A 27,192-nucleotide genomic window follows, 5' to 3' on the forward strand; every position below is an offset into this window, starting at 1 on the left:
AAAACAGAATTGATTTGTATGGCTCTTTTGGACTTTTGTGGTCCACCACAGAAGGTTCAGGGTAGGGTCAAATCCTGCTGGGTCTGTGTGCCAAATAGTCAAGGAGAACAATGTACGTGATGAAGACTCCCAGCGGTTGATCACACAGCCTACCTCCTCAAACACGAGCCAGACTTTCACTCTGGTTTAGACTATTCCACCTCTGCACTTTTCCGAAAGGACCAGGCTGCAAACCTGCGTTGACTTACTTGGGAGATGGACCGACGGAACTCTGTGGATGCCTCTCCAGAGTTGGCATCGAGGGTTTGGCACAATGGAGAACCCATATCCCCAGCACACCTGCTCCTCCTCTTTGCCACTGCATTGCAACCTGCCTGCTCCATCTTTCTCCTGCTCTAGCCAGAGAAGATGAGGAAGGTGAGAAAGGGGTACTGGTTGCTACCACCAGCAAATTGCTCATTGGCTCCATCTGGCAAGCAGGCAGATGGAAGCAACAATGCAGTAGAACAGCAGCAGCAGCTGGCAGTCATAACACTGAGAGGGTGGGCTCACTGAACAAGGAGGGGCCATTGAGGGTGTCTTGCTCAAGCCCCCTCCCCCCCCCAAACTAGGACTGGGTTATTACTCACTGCAAGTCAGAGTTACCTCAGGCCATGCACTAAACGTTGCTACACTTTGGTAAGTGGGGGGGGGGGGATATTCCTGTCTCATTAGGATCATTTTCTAATTTATTAGGCCAAGGCCCTTTTAGGAATGATGTGTGTACTTCTGCCAAAAAACTTTGCAGTTTGTTGGGGCTCTAAAATACTTTGTGGGCTTCCTCCACTGACCTTATTTGACACAGTGTGATATTCCCAATTCCCCCTAAAAAGCCCATACTCCGATGCATGCTTACTTGGGAGTAAGCTTTATTATTGCACCAAGGGCCTTTCTTCCAATTCCTACTTTTCCTGCTGGGAGAGTTCCGCTGCTTATTCGAAGGCTCGACACTTAAAAAACTCAGAGTAACAACAGTGAAACGAGACGTTGGTCGCTGGAGTTCAGAGGGGATCCCGGATCCAAAAATGGATGACCACCGCTTGGTTCGGGAGCGGATCCTAAGGCCCCTAGCGAGAGACGTTCCCACTTGAATAAAATATTGGGGTGGGCGCATAATTGATCACAAGACGTGGCTCAAACATGCCATTTGAATGGCAATGCCCATCAACTTTAGGGGCCCGGCCCAGCCTGCTCAAATATTAGAGTGAACCAAGGGACCACGGCACCTTGTTAGGTATAAAGAAGCTTAGGATCGCGTTGCGCGCGCCACGCAACCATCAGCGCCAAGGGCTCTACCTGCACGCGCGGGAAATGAGAAAAAAAGAGGGCAGCCCCTTTCCCTTCTTGCTCCCTAGTTGGCGGGCGGCGGCGCGAGCCGACGTGCCGGGCGCAAGAAGGCACACGCCCGATCCGCACCCCCGTGCAGCCGCGCACGTGCTGGGTCGGGCCCGGCCCACGCGCAACAAGTGGCTTGCGCAACAGCCCGCCGCGGGGCGGACGGCGAGCGGCAGGTCGGCGGCTGCGGCGCCTCCGACGGCTCGCTGGGAAGCGCGCACGCTCCGGCGTCCCCGCCTTGGCCCGGCCTTGCCGCTCGCTCGCTCCCTCGCTGGCCCAGCCCTTTCGGGAGCCGCGTGGCCACACCCGCCCGCCGCCGCCGCCGCCTCCTCCTCCCCGGGCCCTTCCCCCTCATGAATATGAAGGCCGTGGCGGCGCCGTCTAATGGGCAATGAAGCTGTCACTCCGGCACCTACTTGTTGGCTGTTCGCGCAGCAGAGGCGCACAGAGGAGCGAGCGCAGTGGCGAGGCTGAGCTGCCGGCGGACCCGCGCTTCCCTCTGGCTGCCGCTGCGGCTGCAGGAGCGCGCCAGGCGCCCGCCAGGATCTGCCCTGCCTCGTCCGTCAGCCCGGGGCTTTGGCGATAAGGAGCGGCGGCGATCCGCAGGCTCCGGCCGGAGCTCTCCACCTTGCGCGCGGCGCCCGCCCTGCTGCCCTTCCCGCCGCCGATGCTCCGAGCAGCGGCCGGTCGATGGATTGTCTTCCCTGATCGACGGCGTTCAGCTCGGGGTAGCAGGCATGCTGGATTCTGGCAGGCGGCACTGGGTTCTCCTCGCGGCGGCGCTTAGGCTGTGGCTGCTCCTAACTTTATGGGTGCAGGTAAAACAACGCGGTCTCTATTTTTTGCGGAGGGGGGTTTGCTGTCTTGCAAATAAAAGGGAACAACGGGAAAGGGATAGGGGAGCGGAGAAGACCTTTATCGCAGTGCGCGCCTTACCTTTCTTCTTCAGCCGCCTGTGCTGCAGCGGGGATTGCCTTTTGGATAATATTTCCCCCCTAAGAGAGTGGCTATCTGGAGCGCACCCCTTTTTGCGAAACTTAAGCCCGATCTCGCTTAAGGGGAAGAGAGAGAGGAGAGCGTGGCTTCTGCTGCAGATCTCAGCCAGCCTCCCTTTCCAAACGCGTCGCTTCCAAGCCGGCGTGTTTGCTTTGGAAGAGCGCAGCCAAAGTTGCCGTGTGCAATGTTTGCATGGAGAATTTCGCTCCTCTTCTCTCTCCTCCAATTAGGATTTATAATCCATTTATCTGCCCACCCGCGGAACGCTTTCCTTTTTTTATATATAACAGAAAACAAAACCGGTTTGCATAGCTCGGCTGGTCTCCCTTACGACTGTATGAATCCCAAACCATTTTATTTGGGAGTTGCTTATTTCAGTTGCAAATGGGAACATCCTGCAGTTCCCTTGCACGGCTTGTGAATATTTTCCCTCTCTCTATTGCCACAGCTAGCCGGAATTGCGGCACCGTGTCCCTGCACCCCCAACCAAATAGCTCTCGATCTCATCTTTTAATAGCACCGTCTAGTTGTAATAGTTTTTCGGGAAGGCTTGATTTGCCGTAGGAAACTCCGGAGTGGCTGCTGGCTTGTAAATCTCCGCGCACTTTTTCTTCCCAAGACACCGTAGTAATGAGGTTGTATGTGTCTGTCACCCCCCCCCCCTCTGCCTTCCCTCTCCCTTATTTTTAGGTGTCCCAGTCCACGGGCTATTTCGAGCTGCAGATTAACTCGGTGAAGAATGTAAACGGAGAATTGTTGAATGGGGAGTGTTGTGATGGCATGAAAAAGCCCCAGAACCTGGACTGCGCGCGGGACGAGTGCGACACTTACGTGAAAGTCTGCTTAAAGGAGTATCAAGCCAAAATCACGACCACTGGAGCATGCAGCTACGGCTCCGGATCTACTCCTGTTCTCGGTGGAAATACTTTTTATCTCAACAACCGCAATTTTCATCAGGGGAAAAGTCACGACATGGGCAGGATTGCTATCCCTTTCCAGTTTGCGTGGCCGGTAGGTCAACTTTCCTTTTAAAAAAAATATGTATGTATAAAAATGTGTGCGCGTGTTTGGAGATTTGCTCATCATTAAGCAATAGGCATAAGTGGTTTTGTGCACGGTACATAGGCTATGCGCTGAATGGTGTTTGGTGTGTGTGGGGGGGGAAGAATTATTTGAATGACCTTCCCTTTGTGGCTAGCTGCAGTTCTGTAACTTGAGGTGCTTTTCCTTCCGCCCTCTGTGGTTTTATGCGAAGTGCAGGCAGGGACTGGCTCAACTTGAATCGCGGTTCATTGCTTGGAAAATGCGAGGCGTTTTATTCTAACTGACAGACGAGAGGCGCGCACTGATCGTTTTCTCTCCGCTTCTCCCCCGGAAAGGAGAAACGAGGAGCGGTTGTTTGTTTCCTGGGGGGGTGGGAGAGAGCAGCCCCGATGCCGCTAGGCTTACATTATGGATTTGCAGGAGGGCTTCCTCAGAGCAGCGACAGACAGTAGCAGACAAGTGACTTGCACCGCGCGGATCTGCAAGGATGTGGCAGCTGGTGGTGCAAATGGCTGGTTATTTACTGGGAGCGGGGGAATCGGGCAGTGGAGGTTTTTTTTTTCAGGGAGCCCCAGGTGTTGGGGATAATGAACTCCTAGCAGCGTGTTGCATGGAAAGTGGGGGGGGGGGCGATTTTGCCTAATAAAAAAAACCTGGGAAAGGGCACACCCAGAGGCATCTCCTCATAGGGGCGTGCCTGCTCCTCATAGGAGCAACTGCGAGCGGCGGGGAGGAGGAAATGCGTTGCGTGACAGCCTCCTCCCCGCGCTTTGCAAGATCCAGGTGTGAGCGGCCGAGGCTGTTTAGAGGGGGGGGGTACTGTAGATGCGAAGGTGCTGCTGGCTTGCACGAGCTTTGATCCATACCCTTGGGTGTTTGGGGGCACAAGGCGCTGCTTGATTATTTTTGTTTTCTTAAAAAAAAGGGGGGGGTGGAAATGCTGTAAGCAATTCCCGCCCGCTGTCGTTCCCCCCCAAATGGGGCGTGTATTTGCAAAATAAAAATAAAATGAAATGGTACCATTTCCAGCAGGGGGCGCGTGCGGCTAGCCTTGCGCTCGTGCCGTTTAATTACATAGAATGCATGCATATGTAAAATGCACAACACCATCCCGCTCTCAGTGCAATGCCTAGAGTACATAGGGCGGGGGTGCGCGCGCGCGCGTGTGTGTGTGTGTGTGTGGAGAAGTGTGCCGGCAGGGCGTGGAAAGAGGCGGCGGCGGCGGCGGTTTCGCCGTGCAAAGCAGCTGCGCTTGAGCCGCGGGCTACGGGGAAGCGCGGGGCGCGCGTGCTGCTGCTGCTCCTCGCTTAGGGCGCGAGCGGCTTGGCTCCTGGGACCAGACCTGGCGGGGCGGGAATGGCTCGCCCGCCTGGCGCGCGCCTCGGCAGCGACCGTTGGAGCGGGGAGGGCGCGAGAGGGAACCGCCAGCTTCTCTCCCTCCCAGGCTCTGGGTTCAAGTAGTGCGCGTCGTCGCAGTAGGGCGCACTTCTCTGAGGGAGGAATTCTGTGGAGAGAGCAAGGCTCAACTTGGGGTCTTTTCAAAATGCATCCCTCCATGCCCAGAGTTTAAACTTTTGCCCATGAAAACCACATGCAACTGTCCCTGCCTTCTGATTTTATTTTTTTTTTAATAGGAGTACCCAGAGAGGCACACGCCTAGTGAGGTAGTCGTGGCACAGTGTGGTGGCCTACAAATGTATACTTGGGGTGAACCTGTTGACATTGACACGCTACTGACTGACTTAGGGATGTTAATCTCGATGGGTTAGTTGTACGCAAGCCCGGTGTCTCTGAGCAAGTGCAGAGTGCCTTGTGTCCGATACAAAACGGCGCTTTCCTCAGACGTTGGGTGGCAGGTGGAGGATGCAACCTGAGAATTTGTCTGAGGCCACAGGTGTCTTTTTTATGAATCTTAAGCCCGGATTGAATCTGCTTCTAAGTTTATCCATATGCACACAGCCAGGGTGGGGGTGGGGGGTGGGAGAGAAAAAAAACCCCAATTCCTTCCTGTCTTAGGCCTGTGACTGACAGAAAACATCCTTAACTCCAACAGCTGCTATTATTGCCACGATGTGTGATTAAGAGAGGTTATTCCGATCCGGTGAACTTCGGCATTTTGGCCATTAAATTACCAGAGTTTTGGAGGTAGAAGTTTGGCATACTTCATTTTGTGTTTATAAAATTGTGTCCCCTTTTTGATCTCGACCTGGTCTAAATGGGCAGACCATGTGAAAGCTCATGAGGGTTTGGGTCTGGTCAATACCACATATACACAACCTTGGGTTCCATGATTGAAGGAAAGTGGGGCAAAAATATAAGTAAGCAAGTAAGTAAGTAAACGTTCATGTGTGACTCAGAGTTTTACTATGTCTTCCCAAAAGTGTGCACATCAAGTACACAGCAACTGCATGGGGTTTTTTAATTGCCATTTTCAGCCTCTCAACAGCTGTGTGATAGTCCATTTTTCATCAGCTGGTGTGCACATGTGTCAGTCAAATAGACCTATGGAAATACTGGTAGCCATGTAGTTTGGTCTTCTCTTGCTGTGTCCACAGGATGACATCGCAACTCCACAATAGCAGGTAATAGAACAAGGTGTGTCCTGTGTGCTATGAAAAGGAGTTGTCTAAAACACGTTGGTTGATCTTTAGAAGAGCTTTGGAATGGATTCCTCTGGACTCTTATAGTACATAACTGTTAGCAGTAAGCCCAGCTGCCAAAGACAGACTGGTAGATGGTTTTGTATATATTGGAACACATCTTTTTCATGCTTCTAGATAGAAGTATGTTCTGTTACTTAGAGAATTTGCTTTGCAGACTCTGGGGTGGGAGTTAGGCAACTAAGTGTTGTGGAAGAAACTTGATGGCAAGCTGTGTTTGTTCTAATATTTCTAATTTCTGTTTTAATGGTTAAACTATTTTAATGGGCATATTATATGTTTTAATGATGGGTGTTTTATAGGTTTGATGAAGTTGTTTTACTGTGTATCTTGCACATGCTCATTATTATGCATCTTAATTATGGGCGGCTGTATTTTTGTGAGTGGCTTTATAGTTTACTTTGCTGTTGGCTTTTTTATGTTTGCGTACCACCTCTGTATTTCTTCTTGAAAAGAAAGATGGTATATAAATTCCAATAGTAATGCTGTTTGTTAGGGGCCAGGCTCTGAGCTTAGAAATCTGAAGAAAGGATTGTGTATTGAGTCGTTTCAGCGCTAACAAGTACAGACCATGCCACCTTCTGTATTCAGCAGAGTGTATGTAGTAACTTGCTCAGTCTTGTGGCAGTCCTCTAGACAAACATGCAGTGGGGCTGATTGAGAGCAGCGCATCCAATATCCGTCTCATACCCAAATATTTGTTGCTGGCATTTATTTTATGGATTGCTAGTCTGATTGCCATAGTCATTCTCTTTAAAGGGTACCTGGTTGAATAAGACTTGTGGCTGGCCTTCATATTCTCAGCAGAGAATACTTAATGATACCGGAAAGCGATTCAGAATCTTCACAATTATTGCTAAAAACAAAGAGTACAGTTTTCAAATTAGCGGGAAATCCAGGTCTTTATGTGGGATAGCGCTTCCATTGCCAGGAGTATTGCAGTTTCTAATAAACCAAAATAGACAGTATTCATCATAGCAGTTCTATTCTGTCGAATACAGTTGTGTGAATGTGATGAAAACCTGTTAGGTTGCCTGCTACATTAGTAGAATTGCCAAATACACTGTGTGCCATACATGCCCTTATGAATTTCAAGAAGCTGTAGTTCGGTCTAGAGACTGAACGTGTACCCCTCATGCCTCTCATGGGGGAGTTCATGTAGCCAGGGGTGGGGGAAGCAAATAATCCCACTGATAAAGCTTCTTATTCCCCACTCGGCAAAGTGCCATCATGTTGTAAGACAGGCATAGCTTAAGAATTTCTGAGATCATCTTCCTAAGTCTCAGCTCCACCTATCCACACTGTTTATAAGCAGTAAACAGGAAGATAGCCATACCTCTACAGCTCTACTATGGAATACCTTTGCACTGCAGTTAGTTTCTGCACATTCTAAAGAAATATCCCAGAACCTAAGCATACCTGTTGTCTTGCTGATATTCTGTACGTATTAACTGTGTTTGTGCCTTAGAATGCATTGCTCTCCTGTAATAGCCCATGGAAGATTAAGCCCAGTAGTGGGCAACAACTGATCCAAGTCAGAAATCCCTGAATGGCCTCAGTGGAAGCCTAAGGCACCCTGGGAAAAAGACAGAATAGCCTTTTTGTAGAGCAAGTGATTTGCATTCTCTTGCACCTGCACACTTTTATTATGTAGGTGCCACAGGATGTCATGCTCATCGGGGCTAGGATGAATTTAGCATTGAAAGAGAAGTGTGTTGTTTAGAAGTGTTGTGTCTTTGTAGATATATGTACCTGAATATTTCAAAGAGGTGAAAATAAGTCTTGTTTGTCTGTTCTTTACTTTGCTCCTCCTCTGTATTTTTGAGGACTTTAACAGAACTATAACTTTTGCTGAGACCTCTGGGTATAGGGTAGTATATAAATTCAATAAATAATAATAAGAGTGCCCTAATTCATGATCTCTAACAGCCCCCACCCTGAGTCCTCTTTTGCAAGGTGATTCAGGTGAGGAGAGGTGCTGGCTCATGTTGCTTCTGTTTCAGCCCCACTGAAATGGAAACAAGCCCAGTTTCTCCTCTTCCCAAATTTTCTGATCTGCACAGAGGGCATGGGGTGTGCTTTCACCTCTTGCAGTGCTTTCCAGTAGGCACTAAATGGCATGCATTTCTCTTCTGTCAAGGCTTGGACTGCACCACAAGCCTCATCATCTTCTGCAATGCTGGTATGAAAAGGAAATACCTTTCCCTAGTGCTGTTGAATTCCTGAAGAACCTGCAGGAGGGGATCGCCACTGTTAAGCAATTTAGGGGTTCCTTAGAGCACTAAACGCAACTGGTTATTGTATTTCCATGCTTGTATCTTACGTTTGTTTATATTAACATTTAGCCATTAAGCTTACGTTTGTCCCTTGGTCTGTGTTGACTGTGACTACAGCTATTGCAGATAAATGAGTATAGAACAGGCAGCTTCTCAGATACCAGAGTCCCAATCTCTTTGGACTAGTCTGGAAAAATTGGTGTATTACTGCAGCTACTGTACTTCTTGTATGATTTCTGAGTTTTGTTCCCTTTCTTCTTTGTAATTCAATAAGAAATATTGAATCTGCCTTTGGGTCTTCTGTTTCCTTGTGCATAATGTTGCAGAAACACTTATTCCTAAACATTTGATGTATACCTTCTACCCTTTGATCTTACCCCTATTTGATTTCAAAGAGACGAGTGCTACATTTATGGTTGTAGGTCTAGTCAACAGAGTGGGATAGAACAGCATTTAATTCTTGCATGGTGCAGCCAGCTACAGAAAATTCCCTTTCTTCAGCTTGGATAGAGCCTACCCTCTGCTCTGATGCTAAAACTATCGCAGTTAATCTAAAGCACATGTGTTCTTTTATTTTAATCCTGGCTTGTAAATCACCACTTGCCTGGTCACCTGTGGAAAGTATAGTGCATTCAACCAGGCATATTGTTTGCCAGTTCTTTTCCTTCACCTGTCCTCCAGGCTGTTGGTATGCTACAAAATAATTTACATGGGTATAAGTTGGCAAGACATCATTATATTTGTAGGTGAGTAACTCAGTAGACTTACTAATAGGCTTTTATTATGTCTGAAAGGTGTTTGCAATGTTTGGGGCTGTCATTCCATGCAAATTTACTTAAGGATAAGTTCCCAAGTGACACTTCCTTCAGAGATAATACATCAGGGTCAGGCTCCCAAGTTATGCATCTAGAACAGTTAACTCTCAGCTCTTCAGATCGTGTTGTACTTAGAACTTCTACCAGCCCTACCAGCCAGTAGTCAGGGATGATGGCAGATGCAGTCCTGGCTCCTTGCAATTCATTTCTGTTTTACAGCCCTGCACAATCCGGTGCTGTTGGCACCTTGGCTGCCTTGCTGTACAGCTTTAACTTTAGATAATTTATGTGTAAGTTTAAAAGCACATGTCCCAATACTGATCCTTGGGGGACCTAACGTCTTACTTCACTTAAGTTGCAATCCTAAAAAATCCCATGGATTCAGCGGAACTTATAAGTAAGCATTCTTTATGTTGCACTGTCGGTGATGGTGTGCTCTCTTTCTGTTGTCATAAATCCAAAGCCTTTAGCTGTTGAAACATCTTGATCTCTTTAGAAGTGCTTAGACTGCTACCTTGGGGAACATTTTGTAGAAATCTGGTAGAGTGAGTCAGGTGTGGTTTGTATATGCAGCTGTCCTTTCATTACCGCTCTTCCATACTCCTTGCCCTAAACTTCGTTTAAAGTTTTCTTGCTTGAAAAGCTTTAACTTTAATTGACACTTTATTAGCTACTATACAAACACTACGGACAAACTGTTAGATAAGCAAATGACTAAAACCGGCTCTTAGAACACCACACGGTTGGTTTACTATGGTTTAAATGTAGTTTAAATGTGACTTGATCTAAAATCAAAGCTTTAGTTGCTTTTTAGTTTCTTGGCTTTCATAAACTTTTCAAGTGAAGTTAATGGTCCTGCAAATGGCTTATAGTTTGAAAGCCATCTACATGGCTTCTGGTTTCATAGTTGGCACAGAACTTTACTGAATGGCTACAATGCAGTCTCCTTTTATGTTAGTTCCATACTTGGCAGGCAAAGAGTTTTCTGGGAATTTCTGGACCTCAATTGCTAGGGAATGCATTTTTTAAAAAAATGCTGTCAAGATCTTCACAAATTATACTAGAATAAAAGTTGCTATAGCAACCAGTAAATGACATGCTGCCTGATACCTGCACTTAATTAGGGTTGTTTATCCTTTACTTTGTGTAATTTGGCTTTTAACATCCTTTCTTCCCTATTGAGAGGAACCTCTTAATCTTAAGGGCATGTTCTATTTGGTATTACCTGTATTTGAGTTGGGTCCATAATTCAGGGGGTCTGATATATCACTAATAATTTGAATTACCCCTATCATTTAGGTACCCTTTTTGCAAGGGATACATCCCGCATTTGTATTGTTTTCAAGGACAAGTAAAGGGTTGCTCAAGAGAACCCTTGGAGCACTTGGCTTTTACTACTGTAAAATTCCAGGGCTTACTCTTGTAAAGGTCAGAAACGATCTTGTTGTCTTGTTCCATTTAACAGGTTTCTTCAAGCCTGCACATTCCTCTTAGATCATCCATACAATAGAACACATCCTCTGACTCAGGTTAACGTGATGCTAACAGAGTGCAGGAAAGATGAAGGGGCACAAAGCCAGAGGTGCCTACGGGGCAAGGGATAAGTTTTAACAAAGCCACATGACTCAAGTCAGCAGCATCATGAGCTGCAAAGGGAGCTGGAGGTAGCATTTTACAAGTTGTCAGGCAGTTTGACATGAGAGAGGATGGTGGGGTGAAAAGGGGAACCTTCTCCAGTGTGCAAAATGAAGCAGACCAATATTCTGTGTACTACTATAAACAGCTTCACTGGTATTGTGTACAGCAATATTATCACTATCTTTCCTGATAAAATCTTAAGATTGGATTTACTGTCTTTTATGGCTTTTACTTGGCCTTCCATTCATGATTGCCTTGTACATTCATTCTGATGAGTAATAACTCTTTTGACAAGTCTTTCTAGATGCATTTCATTACAGTTAATAGAAATGGGCCATAGAATAGTTTGGGTCTGCACGGCCAGGCCCTAGGTTCCTTCACCTCTCTTGGGTCATTTAGACAAGTGGGCACCTATCAATCACATGACATCACAATGATGACAGGTCACCCAAATTAACATTTTTCCTTAGTCGGTATGATAGAGCCATGCCTGCAAAGGAAGATCCTTTGCATTGCCAGTTTCGGTTCAACATTAAGTGTGGGCAGGTGGACATGGTTTGGGGAAAACTATTATGGGACAGATTGAGACCTGTGCTAGGTCTAATTTGGCTCACAGGCACTGCTATACAGTATAGTATTCATTCTTCTTTTTTCTTCCCCTTTTTATTCCTAAAGTATTTTTCTCCTGGCTGTTATTACCAGTTGGAGGGTGTCTGAGCTGCGAACCCTTTTTTCTATCTACTTATCTGATGACAAAATTTTCTGATTTCATACTGACTGGCTACTATTTTTAATCTTCTATAAGCCATTGCCCTCTTTTTCTAGCTGCTACAATCCCCCCCCCCCTTGAAAATTCAAATAGGTGGTGGGGCAGCATTATTCCCCCACCAAATACCCTGTCCCGGATGTGCTTTGGTTGGGTCTCTACTAGTCTGTGAGAAACTTTATGTTCAGAGTCCTTTGACTGCTAGATTTCTCAGTCTTCAAGCTTGTCTAATGTGTCTTGACTACATGGGAACCAAATGTCAAGTTTCTATGCACTTTTGCAGTTCTCTTAAATGAAAGTTGACGGTTGCTTTTCAACTTCAGCACTGCTAAATATTCCATTTGAAATCAAGGGGGAAACAGATAATAGAGCTGTTTAGCCCCCAATTTTAAACTGTTTTAATGCAGCTCTTTGAAAAGGCCTTAAATTAAGAAGATAAACATTTGTATTCTGTTCATCACAAAGAGTAGATTTCACCAGCAGAACTGAGTCTTTTTTAAGACTTTAATTTCACATTTGTGGATTCTTCACAGCTTATAGATTCCTAAAAAGTGCATAGAAATTGAAAATATCTGGAGGCTTTAACTTACCTTGTGTGATCACATATTCATTATCATTTATGTTTAGAACCATCAGAATGAAGATAATGAATTTCAGTGAAGAGAAAGAGCATGAATGCTCCATGTTGCTAACTCTTCCATGACTCATCTCCAAAGATCACTTAATAAGAGATAACCTTTGCACATGGATAGGGCTTGGTTTGAGAGAACCACAGGTCTATGAGAATATGACACACATGGTCTATAAATATGACTTTTACAAGTCATATCCACGTAGTAAAATTCTTGTTGCAGCTTGGAGTAATTGAGGATCCACTGGAGTTGTGTGAATCTGAACACAGAACTCTTTCAGTAAGAGCTCATGTTTAAGTAACAGATTTGCATGTTTTCTCTGGATGGATGTGGTGGTGATGGTTGTTTATGTAAGCATCTAAATTTCTTTAGCTGCCTGGTGGCTTCTTTTCAAAATAGGAACACGTTCTCTCCTTCCAGTAATAAGTAGGGATACCGGCAATTGAGCTTTTCCTAAGTTTTCATTTTCATTGCAGCAGTCAACTCCTTATTGTAACGTGGCAATTGGATATTATATTGTAGTTCTAGAAATTAGAAAATTGACTCTTCTGCATAGGAATGAAAGATGGGGGTACAAAGGAAGGGATTAAATAAATTGCAGTTCTCAGCATGGGCACTAGTGACATCCTTTTAAGTGGGAACAGTATGGTGTTTATGCTTGTGTCCTCTTGCTGAACTTAGATAGTGGCTTCCAGTATCACAGAAGTTACGTCATTTCCTCCCTGAAGTTTCCCATTTGTTTCTAGATTTCAAGTAGGAGTCTTCTGATGCGTCTTCATTGAAGGACACGTGTAGGGGAGATTTAACCCTCATCTTTGTACTGCTCTCAGGTTTTTGAAAAATGTAGTAACTTTTAAAAGCATACACCAATAAGCTGAATTGTGTCAAAAGAGTATGAAGACATTTGCAACACCTTACTAAGATACTTCATAGGATCCAGGTAGGATTGTGTACATGCAGAAAATCAACACGTTAAAATAAAGAGGTACTGGTAATGATGAAAGAAGGAGCAAGGGTCGGTGGTCACGGTGACGAGCATTTGAGACATTAGTACATAAGCAAGGTGAAGTATGGAAAGGCACATTAAGATACTAAATTATAATGAAAAGAATCTGAGTAAATCAGCATAAGTTGTATAAAGAGCCAGCTGCTAAAGTCACTTAATGTTATTCAGTATCAATAAACAAAACTGGCTGCTCTAGACAGGTCAAAGGCAATTCAGAAATCCTGGAGCTTGTTCAAGCATGTGTAGAGTATCTCTGCCAGATAGAGAAACAACAGCTGGTTCTGCACATCTGCAGTTTCAGAAGACAAAGCTTCTAGTTTGTGGTTAAGATTTGTGGCTGCTTACTGGGCACATCTACATTATGTCTAGATTCACTGAAGCTCCTTCTCTTGCATGGAATAGACGTTTCTTGTCCACATACACACCTAGTGATACTTAAATATGAAAGGGGAAAGTATGGCTGCTTTGTTGAAAGATACGCATTGGGGTCTGATGGAACCCTCAAGGACCCTAAAAGCTCAGCATAATTATCATCCAACCTCTACTTAAAGACCTCCAATGAAGGAGAGTCCACCGCCTCTATTGGGAAGCTGTTCCATTGTCTCTTACCATTGGAAAGTTCTTCCTGATGTTTAGTTGGAATATCCTTTTTTGTAAATTGAATCCATTAGTTTGAGTCCTGTCCTCCAGAACAAGAGAAAACAAGCTTGTTTCATCCTTCATGTGACAGCCCTTTAGATATTTGAAGATGGCTATCCTATGAGTCTCCTCTTCTCCAGACTAAACTTAGTCAATTTCCTCAACTGTTCCTTGGTTTCCTGACACTTGATCATTTTGGTCGCCCTCCTCTGCACATGTTTCAGCTTGTGAATATCCTCCTCAAATTGTGGCGCCTAGAACTGGACACAGTATTCCAGGTCTGTCCAAGGCAGAATAGAGCAGTACTATGCCTTCCCTTGAGCATAACACTAGACTTCTGTTGATGCAGCCTAGAATAGCAGTAGCTTTTTTTGCCGTTGTAATCACACTGTTAACTCATGTTCAGCTTGTGGTCTACTCAGACCGCTAGATCCTTTTCACATGTACTACAGGCAAGCAAGGTATCCTCCATCTTACTTTTGTACAGCTAATTCTTCCCACCAGACTTTGTCTAATCTATCACCCAGCATATCATTACAAGCTTTCACTTATGAAATTTTTATTATTAGCCATGCACCTTAATAGGCTATATACTACGTACAGGCACAGTTTGATCATTCCTCTCTTCACAAAAGTACCCTAAGAATGTACCCTAAACAGCCTCAGCCCAGTATACCTGGAGTGTCTCCACCCCCATCGTTCTACCCATCCACTGAGGTCCAGCGCCGAGGGCCTTCTGGCGGTTCCCTCACTGTGAGGTTGCAGGGAACCAGGCAGAGGGCCTTCTCGGTAGTGGTGCCTGCCCTGTGGAACACCCTCCCATCAGATGTCAAAGAAAGAAACAAAGAAAGAAACAACTATCTGACTTTTAGAAAACATCTGAAGGCAGTTTGGGGAAGCTTTTAATAATTGATGAATTATTGTATTTTAATATTTTGTTGGGAGCCGCCCAGAGTGGCTGGGGAAACCCAGCCAGATGGGCGGGGTATAAATTATTGGTGGTGGTGGTGGTGGGTGGTGGATGGTTTCATTTTAAGATGCCAGATTTGTAACAGAACTTAGTGATTCTGGCATGTTTGGGAAGAAGCAAGCCACACTCCTGGATTTAGTCATAACATGAAGCTGTTGCCTTCCTTGTTTCTTCACCTGATTGTGTGAAAGGAGGAACGAAACAGGAGGAGCAGTCAGGCAGTGTGTGCAGCACTATTCATCCCAAGGTTCTTCACTTGTCGTTTTATGCAAATGTGCCCATTTCCTGTAAATGGAGATCTGCTAGGAAGTCAATGCCCCCCTTCCTGCATAAACTCAAGAACATAATAACATGGGAATGTGTGGCATTATGCTTGTACGCTGAATTGATGATGGACGCTTCCTGTTGAGTTCGGGTGGCAAAAAAAAAGGGGGGGGAGAGCACCAGTATGCTTTACCTTTTTACAAGTTACTGTTTGCCATCAGTTTTGTTCTCGAAGCGTCTAGACTCTGGTGGGTGAACATATTTGCATTTTTAGATCTCCTTCTTTGCTCTATATACACTGGGTTTCTGATATGTGCCACCCCACCTGTGTTTTTACTGACCCTACCCTATTTGGATATTTCTGGCTTCTTTATTTGCCTTGCCATGGTTATGGTTAGATTTCCCTATAATACATCTTTAAAAAAGTTGTCTGATATCCGCACTCCTGTAAGATCAAAGGTGTGCTTTATGGCCAGTGTTTGGGTTTCTAACTGCTTTTCTTTGTAAAGTTTAGTGAATACAGAAGTACACTATCTACAAAGCAGGTTCAGTTGGACTTTCTGATTTCTACTTTGTGCTACTGTAAATTAAATATATTAAACTGCACCATATAAATATGTGTTAAATCCATGCAACGGTTTGAGTTGTTCTGCATTATATAATGTTCATGTAGTGCCACCTTAAGGCATTCTACTACCCCGGGGGGTTACAGTCTAAAAATAGATGCAGCAGAGAAACAGAGGCAGGGGTAAACAGTAGAGAGAACTAATAGTGCATATATATTTGTAGGGTAGGCCATTATTAATACCAACAATAGACATGTGTGTTCATACACTAATAGAGCATTGGTGACTTGCCAAAGGCCACCTGTCGAGTTGATGGCAAAGACAAGGGGTTGTATTTAACAAATGTTTTACTATTGAAATTAAAGGACCTCAGTTAATCATGTTCATTAATTTCAGTGGATCTTTTCTGAGCAAAACTTGAGCCGTATTCAATTAAAATTTTGACTTTGGATTGCCAATGCACCAATATTGCAATGCCATTATACAAATTTATGGTGTGTCTCTATTTGGAGTACTGTATGCAGTTCTGGTCGTCTCACCTCAAAAAGGATATTGGAGAGTTGGGAAAGGTTCAAAATATGAAAGGGCAACTAAAGTGATCAAGGGAATTGAGCGACTACATTATGAAGAAAGGTTGCAGTTCTTGGGACTTTTTAGTTTAGAGAAAAAGCAAGTATGAGGCAACATGATAGAAATTTATAAAATTATGCCTTACATGGAGAAAGTGAAGAGAGAGAGAGAAAAGTCTCCCTTTTTCACAACACTAAAATTCATGGATATCCAGTGAAGCTCAATGTTAGAAGATATGAGATATATAAAAGAAAGTGGTTCATGCAGCATTTACCATATTTTTTGCCCCATAGGACACACCTCCCCATAAGTCGCACCTAGTTTTTTTGGGGGTGAAATAAAGAAAAAAATTTATTTCCCCCCAGGCACGGGGCTGGCACGGGGGAAGCCCAAGCTCCCAGAGCAGCCAGCTATCCGCAAGCCTAGGGAGCCGCGCCGGTCTCCCCAGGATTGCGGAGAGCTTCAGCACGTCCCAGGCTTCGGAATGCAGGCAGCTCTGCGCAACCTTTGGGAGCCCGGCGCGGCTTCGCACCGGGTTCCAGAGGGTTGTGCGGAGCTGCACCGAGCCCAGGAGTGCGCACTGACCCCTCTCGCTCTCCAGGCTTCAGCAAAAGCCTGTATTCGCCCCATAGGACGCACACACATTTCCCCTTCATTTTTGGAGGGGGAAAAGTGCGTCCTATAGGGCGAAAAATATGGTAGTCAAACTATGGAACTCACTCCCCCAGGAAGCAGCAATAATTTGAAATCGGTTGGGAATTTAAGGTGGGTTAAATTGATGAAAAGAGCACACACTTTCACATTCTAGATTTTGGAAATGCAGCTGGAGAAACTACCTGAGACCTGAGTTGCTATCAGAGTAGATAGTACAGAGTTAGATGGACCAAAGGTGTGCTACAGTACAAGACAGCATCATGTAGGTGGAAGAAATTGGAGGACTAGGTGTGTGAAGAGTGATATGCAATAGACTTCCATTTTTTGTGCATTAAACTTGCACAATTGCAACTTTATGTGCTTGGTGGCTGGCCAGTTGACATCTCACAAATTAAACACATGCGGGGCAGAGAGCTTAAAAGCTCTTTCCATGATGGGTTTTCCCACCTTGCTTGGTAGGCATGGCCCTCTCAGCGTGTCGGCTACAGAAAGATAGGGATGGTCACGTGAGGGCGGTTCCAGGGTTCTGAGTAGACATGGTTTGGGGTTTATGCTCAGTGCTCCAGAATGTAATGCCTGCACAAGTTGTGAGTCTACTGTACTCAAGTTTGGAAAATGATTCTAGTATTTAGAATAGCAGAACACAAAACAAGACAGGATCCAATTAGAATGGGCACCAAAATAGTGGATGAAGTTAAAATTGAAGTTCTAAGCAGCACATGTTATGGCAAGTAATCCCGGACTCATAATTTGTTTGCAAATTAACGAGTTATTTTTGCAAATTAACGAGACACTTTTCTAGTAGAAAGCTCATTGAGCACTTTTGTCTTTGCATTGCACATTACTTTAACAGACACTTTGGGTAGAAATAATTGGAATACTATTATGTGAATCTAATGGCCACTCATATTTAGAATGTTGTTTGCTTTCTTCTTCTCAATGATTAGAACTGTTGTTAATATACTCTCTTCATTAGATGTACAGAGGCCAATTAAGTATCAAAGTATCTGTGTATGGATAGGATTATAAACTTCAATGGAATATGAAAGAGGGTTTTTGTCAGAGTTTTTAATGTACAACATGCAATAAAACTCGCCTTCCACACTTTTATTTATTCTCTCAACTTGCTTACTATATAGACCGTGGAGAAAACATTACCAGCAGGCCCCCTGATTACATTGTCTTGTTTTAGTAAACATCCCCTTAAATATTCATAGTCTCAGCTATGAAACTTTAAACCTGTAGCCTTGTTTTGGTTGCTAACTTGGAACTTGTTTTAAAGAGGTTCACCCTGTTTTCTGCTGTTGGTTGTATTTTGGAGCTGTTCTAAGACCATGAAGTATGCTTTGAGGCTCTGACTAATTCTTAGCTAGCTGAAATCTATAGGGGTCCACAGAGTCTGACTTACTATCCTCCCTCCCCATAGTTTTGCATTGTCCTGGAGCTTGGCAGGTAGTAGTTCTGGTTGCAGGTATTGCTCTTACTGCATGTGTGACATATTTTACTATCTAATTTGAATGTTTGCCATCAATATCCAAGTTGGGAATCTACTGTGTCTAACTGAATAGCTCTTGTTGAGTCATGGATCATGTGAATGTGGCTGAATTCTGGTCAGCTGCTGCAGTTAACCCCATAAACCACAGTATATGTGGATAGTACACTTGTATATGAAGAGATATCACTCAATGAGCTGCTGTGGCGAAGAGGTTGCTGCACTGTCACTTAACAATTCATTAACAGTTAGTCATATTTCCATGAAATATTCACTGCATTGTTGCTACTACCCATGCCTAAAACTTATCCTGGGGTTTGTGTATGCACATGTATAATAGTGAAATGGAATATGAACTCGTATAAAGGAATGCACTTTGAAGCTTTGAAGGGTTTGTTGGTGCCTGTTAGTATGATTCATCATTAAAATTCTGTAACCTTTTTACTGACCTACTAGCTGCTAGGTATAGGTGCTGGCAATAACCTGACCTCATTCAAACATCACTTGGAAAACTATGTTTTAAATGTGAATGTACAGTGTGTTCATGCACACTGCTGAAATTATGGAAGCTTCACTCAACTGCTACTGGGAAACGAGCTATAATCCAGTTTAGCATTTTGTGTGAATCTCCAAACAAACCCATCATTGGCCAAAGTCTCATATTGGCTTTCCACAAAATAAATCACAAGCCTGGGTTTGGACACAACACTAAACCATACCAGGGCTTGTTTCCAGCCAGGGTCGGGAATGAGTGAAGCACTGGCAATTTCGTACTTTCTGCATGTATGCTGCATGTTCATATTTAAATGACAGTTTAATTGTAACCCTGGTTTAAGGTGATGTGTGAACTAGACCTGTCTTTTTGAGCCTTTGGCTCAATGAAGAAAACTGTTAATACTAAATCTTTTAACTGGAAAGATCATGTTGGAGGACTGATAACTAAATTATAAACTTAGGCTTGCTTCATGGGGAGGTTGCTAAGAAACTGATGAATAGTCTCTAGAGTAACCAGTTATGTGTTGTCTGGCCAGAGGCATGAGCTTGCTCTCTGAAGACTTTAGCTCTCTTGCTGGCTCATAGCTTGCTTCATATCTAAACACACGCCTAGCTTTGCATGTTTTAAGTAGCTTTACATATCTTTCTGAAATAGGAACCTCTGTTCCTTAATACTGATTCTGGAGCCTTAGATTTTGCAAGTTATGTTATGGGGGAAAAAACAGTGCTGAACATTAAATGCTAAGAAAAGATCTTGAGTTAAGAGCTAGAAATTGAGATGCTAAATTTAAATTTTTTAAATTTCTGCTGATGCAGAAACTACAGAACTGAAATACTGTAGTTTCTTTTTCCCCAGTAATGCTCAGTGTTCAATCCTGCACATGCCACTTTCCTGCTGGAAATGATACTTCTGATAGTTTTGGTAAAAGCGACTTTCAGTTGGAAAATGAGATAGAGAACAGTCAAACTTCTTTCCTCCCTCCTCTTGCACCATAGTCTTGATCTGTGAGTGGGGGCTGCTCTGATCCATCACTGGGAGGCCCTGTAGAGGAAAATAAACAGGGGAAATCCAGAGTATGTTTAGGCATGCTATTGAAATGACATTTAGTGGCTCTGCATATTGAAGAATCCCACTGATTTCAGTGGAGCTTATCAAAGTGAGCTTTAGTGTCTGTCCAACTGAACCATGACTTCCACAGACCAGTTAGGTAGAGTATATGGTTAAAAGGGAGCCAAGTCTTTGCCCTGCAGATTGATAACACTCTTGTCCATCTGAGCCCAGCCTGTGAAAAGCAGACTGTGAGGAGAGAAACTACTGCATGCATGTATACTGGTGTTTTTCTGCAGCAAACAAATGGGAGACACAAATCTGCTGTGCGACATAGCTGTGTACATGTAATTTGGCTTGCTGTGGGAAGTGCAAAGTTGCCTTAATCTTCATCTCTTGTGATTTATTCCCTGTGATCTAGAAATATGTACATTCAGCCCCCCTTACCTCTTCTAAATTATTGTGAGATTCTTCCTGGCTTTTACGTCATCCTGCCACATACCAAGAAACTACTGACTTCAATTGTCCCATCTGCTTGCTTATCCATTGTTTCCCATCCCCTCAGTTAACATCATCTTTTGTCCTTTCTGTTTAGAGCATGCTCCCTCAACCTCGGCCCTCCAGATGTTTTGAGATTACAATTCCCATTATCCCTGACCATTGGTCCTTCTTGCTAGGGATCATGGGAGTTGTAGGCCAAAAACATCTGGAGGGCCGAGGTTGAGGAAGCCTGGTTACCTTATTGGTCCGAATATAAGCCACACCTTTAAAATTGGAGGGGGGGGAATACCCAAATATATATTTTTTTTATAATAATTTTTATTCATTTTCCAAACACATAATAAAGACAAGCGAAACACAAAACAAAAACATACAAAACATTTAAACATGTATAACTTCATAATCTTATTTTCATGCACCTTCTTTCCTTCGACTTCCCCATACCTCCCCATCACTGCATCCTTGTTTTACGATTCTTTAGCAACCCTTTAGTCAATTTATCTATAATTCCCTTTCATTAAGTTTTCTTTAATTTGTTAATTACAGCTGTAATTCTCTGCTTCTTACCCCTTGACATCTTAACACTCCTCAATTTTACAACAGTTTTTAAGATATATTTTAAATTTCTTCCAGTCCTCTTCCACTGTCTCCTTCCCCTGGTCGCGGATTCTGCCAGTCATCTCAGCCAGTCCCATAAAGTCCGTCACCTTTGTTTGCCATTCTTCCAGAGTAGGTAGTTCTTGCATCTTCCAATACTTTGCCAGAAGAATTCTTGCTGCTGTGGTAGCATACATAAAAAAAATCCTGTCCCTCTTTAACACCAATTGGCCAACCATGCCCAAGAGAAAAGCCTCAGGTTTCTTAGGAAAGGTCCACTTAAGGACTTTCTTAATTTCATTATAGATCATTTCCCAAAAAGCTTTAATACCCAAATATAAGCCACTCCCTTCCTCGCTGCTCCTGGCTACATATTAGGAGGGGGGAGCCACACGGCATTGCCAACGGCCTTTCCCCATCCTCGCTCTCTTGGGGGAGAGGATGGGGCACTACGCGTGGGGTGGGGTGCCACTTTGCCACGCTCCTGGCACTGTTTGCCCTGTGCTCCTGGCTGCATACTGTAAGGTTGCGAATATAAGCCGCACTTTAACTTTTCATGGTTGGAATTTGGGGGGAAAGTGTGGCTTATATTCAGGCCAGTATGGTACATGGAGCCATGCAAGGCACACTGGTCCATCATACAGGGCCAGCCCAAGTTAACTGTTACTTTAATCACTGTAAATTTGGTGTTTTAACACTTCCATATGCACACCCATTATATAGCAATATACCAGTTGTTGTTGCTGTTTAGTCGTGTCCGGCTCTTCGTGACCCCATGGACCAGAGCACGCCAGGCACTCCTGTCTTCCACTGCCTCCCACAGCTTGGTCAAACTCAGGTTAGTAGTTTCGAGAACACTGTCCAGCCATCTCATCCTCTGTCATCCCCTTCTCCTTGTGCCCTCAGTCTTTCAATACCAATTGTAGTTACCCCATTAGAATTGTTCGGAGTTTTCCGTAGTTCACTTGGCGCTTCCTGCAGTGGAGTGGGAATGGAAGGAACTGAGAAGCAAAAATCTTATATGACATTAAAATGTGAAAAAAATGAGAAGTGGACATTTGTACCTTCAAAGCTATTGTAGAAGTGAGACAAGAATAGCAGGCATTGGCAGACTAGACTGGAATCCAACCTGCATTCCAGTTCTTTACACTAAGTGAATCCTGATTGAAATGAGCTCTATTGAAATAGAGTAATAATAATAATAATAATAAATTTTATTTATATCCCGCCCTCCCCAGCCGAAGCCGGGCTCAGGGCGGCTAACAACACTAAAACAGTACAACATTATAAAACATTATAAAAATGAATTAAAATCAAAATTGATGGCAACCATAAACTAAAGTTTTGTAAAGATTGCCAAAGGAGGGAGTCAGGCTGCGCCCTGACCAAAGGCCAGGTGGAACAGCTCTGTCTTGCAGGCCCTGCGGAAAGATGTCAAGTCCTGCAGGGCCCTTGTCTCTTGTGACAGAGCGTTCCACCAGGTTGGAGCCGCAGCCGAAAAAGCCCTGGCTCTAGTTGAGGCCAGCCTAACCTCTCTGTGGCTTGGGACCTTCAAGGTGTTTTTATTTGAAGATCGTAAGTTCCTCTGTGGGGCATACCAGGAGAGGCGGTCCCCTAGGTACGAGGGCCCTAAGTAAGTGTGCTTAGGAGTCCACCTTAAATGTGAATTACCAGGAATGGAACATTTTCAAATTCCTACGAGCCATCAACAAATTTAGGGACTATTGAGACATGTTTTAGAGCCTAAATTTATTTATTTGTTCTAGGAGTAAAATGTTGACACTTGCAGTTTGCCAGTATTTTAATTCTTTTGTACATGCATGCATGTGGTATTTCAGTTCTGTGTTCTGAATGAAGATGTAACTAAGTTAGAACAGCTTATGGTAACAGTAAATGGCATGCGTGTAACTCAATATTCTGGATAGTTCTGCAACTTACATTGGCAGTAACAGATGGCTTCCTTTTTAAGGTGCCCTAGTTGGAGGCATTAGATTGAAATGATCTTGCAGAATTGTAGAACAAGATTTGTTAGATACAGAAACAGTAGATCTCTATTGTTTCATCCCCTGTCCTGCTGTGCTGCTACTGAAGAACTATCAAATGTTCTGTGCTTCTGTGAATATATTACTGTTTGAGTGACATGTGGCATTACTTCAGTCCTGCAAAGCATTACAGTATATTAAAACTGGAGTGAATGAAGCCTGGCACTGAACTTTTGTCCATAGTAAAGTAGCTAGGAATGGGGGAGAAATTTTATTGAGTTCACACATCCATCCTTCAAAATTCACATCTCTGAATTTTGCAATATGATTACCCAGCCAACTAATTGTGTACAAAAATATACGTACTGTGGTGCAGTGTAGATAAAACAATATACAGTAAAAGATAATATACAGAAATGTATTGTATTGGGGAAAAAGAATACGAGTGTGTAGATTTGGCAAAATTAGCACTAAAATGCTGGTTAATTTTCACGATGAACACATTTTAAATCTTGAACTTATGTGAAAATGAGCTGAATTTAAGATTGGAAAAATGAAAAACAAATCAACAGTCCCTAAATGTAATGAGTAGCTTAAATATAGTTCTAGACCTCACATGCCAAGTCCTTTAAAAAAATTCATTCGTCTCCAGGCATGATGATACTTTGCTGTCTTAGAGATAACCCATCTCAAGCCTGGAATGAACATTTGCTTTGGGAGACGCACTGTGTGTATATGAATGCCCTGTCCCAGCTGCACACAAGGTCTTCTAGGCATATCTAGTCTTGGTGATAATGCCTTTTCCACCCTAAGGTTCTTCCATGAGGAACACTGTGGGGAAGGCTAGCATTTTGTCAGTGAGGAACCAACTATTCCAATAACACATTCTGGATATGGTCTTAGTCAGACCTGGCAATTGAGACTATAACACTGCTTATTTGCTGTATATATTGATAAACTGATAATACCTTTTGATCTCCAGAAGTCTCTGCAGGGAAGCATGGAACTGTATATTGGAATATGTGTTTTCTTCTCCATTCTCTTCTTTCCCCAATAACTCTGTAGTCAAGGGAACCCTGGGTTTTGTCAGCATAAATTGCTTTCACATTTTGTAATTGCAGTCAGTATAATAGCACGGCCTGCTACTGCATAGCTCACCAACACACATCACACACACACACACACACCAGTGAAGGTGAGGAAAAGAGAAGTGGTGGATGTCAGCAGTGGCAAAGCAGAACTGGGGTGTAGCTGTTGGAAAGTTGGCAGGGAGGTCAGTGAGCTGTTATTACACTGGAGTTTGCAGTGCCACCTGTCAACAGACATGTGAACTACATGGTGATGACACCCTTAACAATTTTATTATATGTAGTAGGGGACTATTCTCCCCAGACAAGACACTGCTTGCTGAATTGTCCGCCCAATCAAGAAAGCTTCCCAGCTTCTCTCTTCTCTTCTGTAGACCCATTTTCATCTTCATTCCCATATCCATGCCGCCTTCTCCCCCACCTCCTTTTTTTGAAACCCTTCTTGCATGTAGACCAGAATTGTGATTCCAGAATTGGCCTCCACAGTCACTTATGGACTCATTGTTAAAACCGTGTTTATGGAGGACAATCTTACTTGGCTACAAGTGATTGCCAAAGAAGAAGACACGTAAACCATCAACATCCTACATATTCTTCCTCTCACACATTGTAACTCCTCACCACCCTTTTACCTTTTGCTGAATTATGAAGCCAGTATCCTCTCCTACTCTACAGCCCTTCTGCTTCAGCAGTTAATAGTCAGAGCAACCCTGGAATTGTCCATTTAAGCTCTCCACCTTGCTTACCAGGCTCTGGGAAGCATAGGCTCTGGGAGGCTCCATCAGGAGACCTTCCCAGAACCTGGTAAGTAAGCCTGAGAGCTCAAAAGCTCTTTCTGTGGGGGGGAAACTTGGTGCATACAGAGCTTTTAATCTGTGCGATGTCAGCTGGCCAGCCACCAAGAGTGTGTAAAGCTGTGATCACACAAGTTAAATGTGCACATGCTGCAAGTCTGCTGTATGTGGGTGCTAGCTTGTTAATAATAACCTGTGTTTTAAATGACTGAATTGAATTTGGAGCTTCATATTGAAGACAATACATGCTAACAGTAGTAAAATAATATTTGGGGGAACTGAGAGGGAAAGGGGCTGGCAGCTGTAAAGGTTTGAGTAGAGCAAGCAGAGGGGAACATTGAGAGGGAAATGTGGTTTAAAACAAGGTTTGAGTACAGCAAGAAGGGAGTTTAGAGTTTGTTGTGCTAGCTTTTTGGAGTTGGCTTCTGTATTGTACCTATCTCTGCTATTTCTCCTTGCAACTTTCTTTTAAAGCACCCCTCAGTGTTCCTCTCTTTCCAGCCTATTCAAACCCTTCTTGTTGTTTTAAACCACCATTTCTCCCCTCTGTGTTCATCCCTTCTTGCTCTCATGTCACATTCACTACTACTGTGCAACTTTCCTTCTCTTTTGCGCACCTTCCCCACCCTGACTTCATGTAAATGCAGGCTTGTGATGTGGCACTACAAAGATTCCAGCGAGGGCTGTGCAGTGATGGACAGAGATAGACAAGCTAGAATGGAAATCATTCAAGGGAGAGGGGAGGCCAATTAAAGTGGACGTCTTTTGCATCAGTGTCTGTGTCTTCCTTTCTGTAGCCTGATGGAATACTGTAGCTTGTTTTTAAATTGCCTTACTCACCAGCATATCAGATTACTTGTATTGAGGTTCTGATGACAATATGTAAACTTAAAGGATTTTGTTTAATTGGTTTTGTTTACTGTAAACACATTGTAAAAATTGTCAGTGCTATATAAGCCATTTCAGGCTAAATGAATGACCACTGGTTCTATATCATCTGAGTAGCTGACCCACTGTTTTTTTGTCGCGATTCTTCACAAAGATAGGAGTGCATGAGATATGAGCACGCAATGTGATTGGCGTTTCTGTTTGGAAACATTGGGAAGAAGATTGTGTGTGGGCTTGTGTGTGCGCGCACACAAATAGTTCATTTGATTAACTAATGGTTTTGTTATTTAAGGCATTAGCATTTCTAAGTGGTGTACATAAAATACAGGGGGTAAAAGAAAAAATAATAATCTAAAAAAAAGCAGATATTGCCTTAAAATGCTTCCTAGAAAGAAAAGTGTTTGTCAAGTGCCTGAAGTTAAGGAAGAAGGGTACCTATCTAATCTCAGCCGGGAGAGCTTTCCCTAAACTTGGGCCCCACAACACTAAATGTATGGCTTCTGGCAATTAGGAATCACACATCTGAGCCAAGGGTGACTACCAACAGAGACTCCCACCAAGATTTCAGTTGATCAGGCAAGGATATAAGGGAACATGTGGTCTTTATGATATCATGGACCCAAGTTGTTTAGGGCCTAGTAACATATGGGCAGCTAGTGCAAGCTTTTATTCACCACAGTTATGTGCTGGCAGTAATCTATCCCCATCAACTGTCTCTTACCAGCTGCAACAACTGAACCAGGTGCAAGGATCCAGATGCAAGGGTATCCAGACGTAGAACACATTGTAATAATTCAGTCTTGAGATTACTAGTGCGTGAATCATCATGGCCTGACCAAGAATGGCCATAGCTTGTAAAAGGTGCTGCTAGCCCTGGAGCATGGTTCCAGGAGCACTCCCAAAGTATGAAACTGTTACTTCAGAGGGTTATTAAACCCTATCAAGGATGAGCAAAATTCCTGGACGTGGGACACACACATCCTGGGGGCCTCCACCTTCTCATGCTTCAGACTCAGTTTATTAGTCCTCATCCATTCCACAACTGCACCCAGACATCATTCTGTCTAGGCCATGCCCAGTCTCTTCTGACTCAGATGTTTTGAAGAAATTAGCTGTATATTGTCCATGTTAACCTCAAGCAGCAGGGGTTGGTGGAGATGCTGACCAAGGTTTCAGATATTTTAAAAAACCTATTCTACTTTGCATAATATATACAAGTGGTATAATTCTTCTTTTCTTGATGGACACACAGCAAGGTAACCTGAACTGAACTTGATTCTGTATTTGAGGCATCTGAGAGTTCTTCTGTCCATACACAGGTTCCTAATGGTGTCATGTGATGAGGATGCAAATTACCTTGAATGCAGGAATGCATATGACACCCCTTTAGTATCAAGAGCACAAACAATCCCAAATGAGTATTAAAAGACCCATATC

At 43.8% G+C, this 27,192-nt stretch overlaps 1 protein-coding gene and 1 long non-coding RNA gene across 3 annotated transcripts in view; one reads left to right on the forward strand and one right to left on the reverse strand.

Annotated features, from left to right (window-relative positions):
• The window catches only part of LOC309345425, a 469,580-nt gene that overhangs the window by 30,094 nt on the left and 412,294 nt on the right, over positions 1–27,192 (reverse strand). The window lies entirely within an intron of this gene.
• The window catches only part of JAG2 (jagged canonical Notch ligand 2), an 88,206-nt gene continuing 62,854 nt past the window's right edge, over positions 1,841–27,192 (forward strand). Inside the window, exons 1-2 of one of the 2 annotated variants that reach the window (XM_081858825.1) lie at positions 1,841–2,192; positions 3,061–3,381. In XM_081858825.1, coding sequence (XP_081714951.1) covers positions 2,112–2,192; positions 3,061–3,381 — 402 coding nt within the window. In that variant the 5' untranslated portion in view covers positions 1,841–2,111. The remainder of the gene's footprint in view (positions 2,193–3,060; positions 3,382–27,192) is intronic. The other variant, XM_081858826.1, reaches the window with a different exon arrangement.

This window comes from Podarcis erhardii (assembly GCF_964252035.2).
Source record: "Podarcis erhardii genome assembly, chromosome: 1".
In the NCBI taxonomy this organism is placed as follows: domain Eukaryota; kingdom Metazoa; phylum Chordata; class Lepidosauria; order Squamata; family Lacertidae; genus Podarcis; species Podarcis erhardii.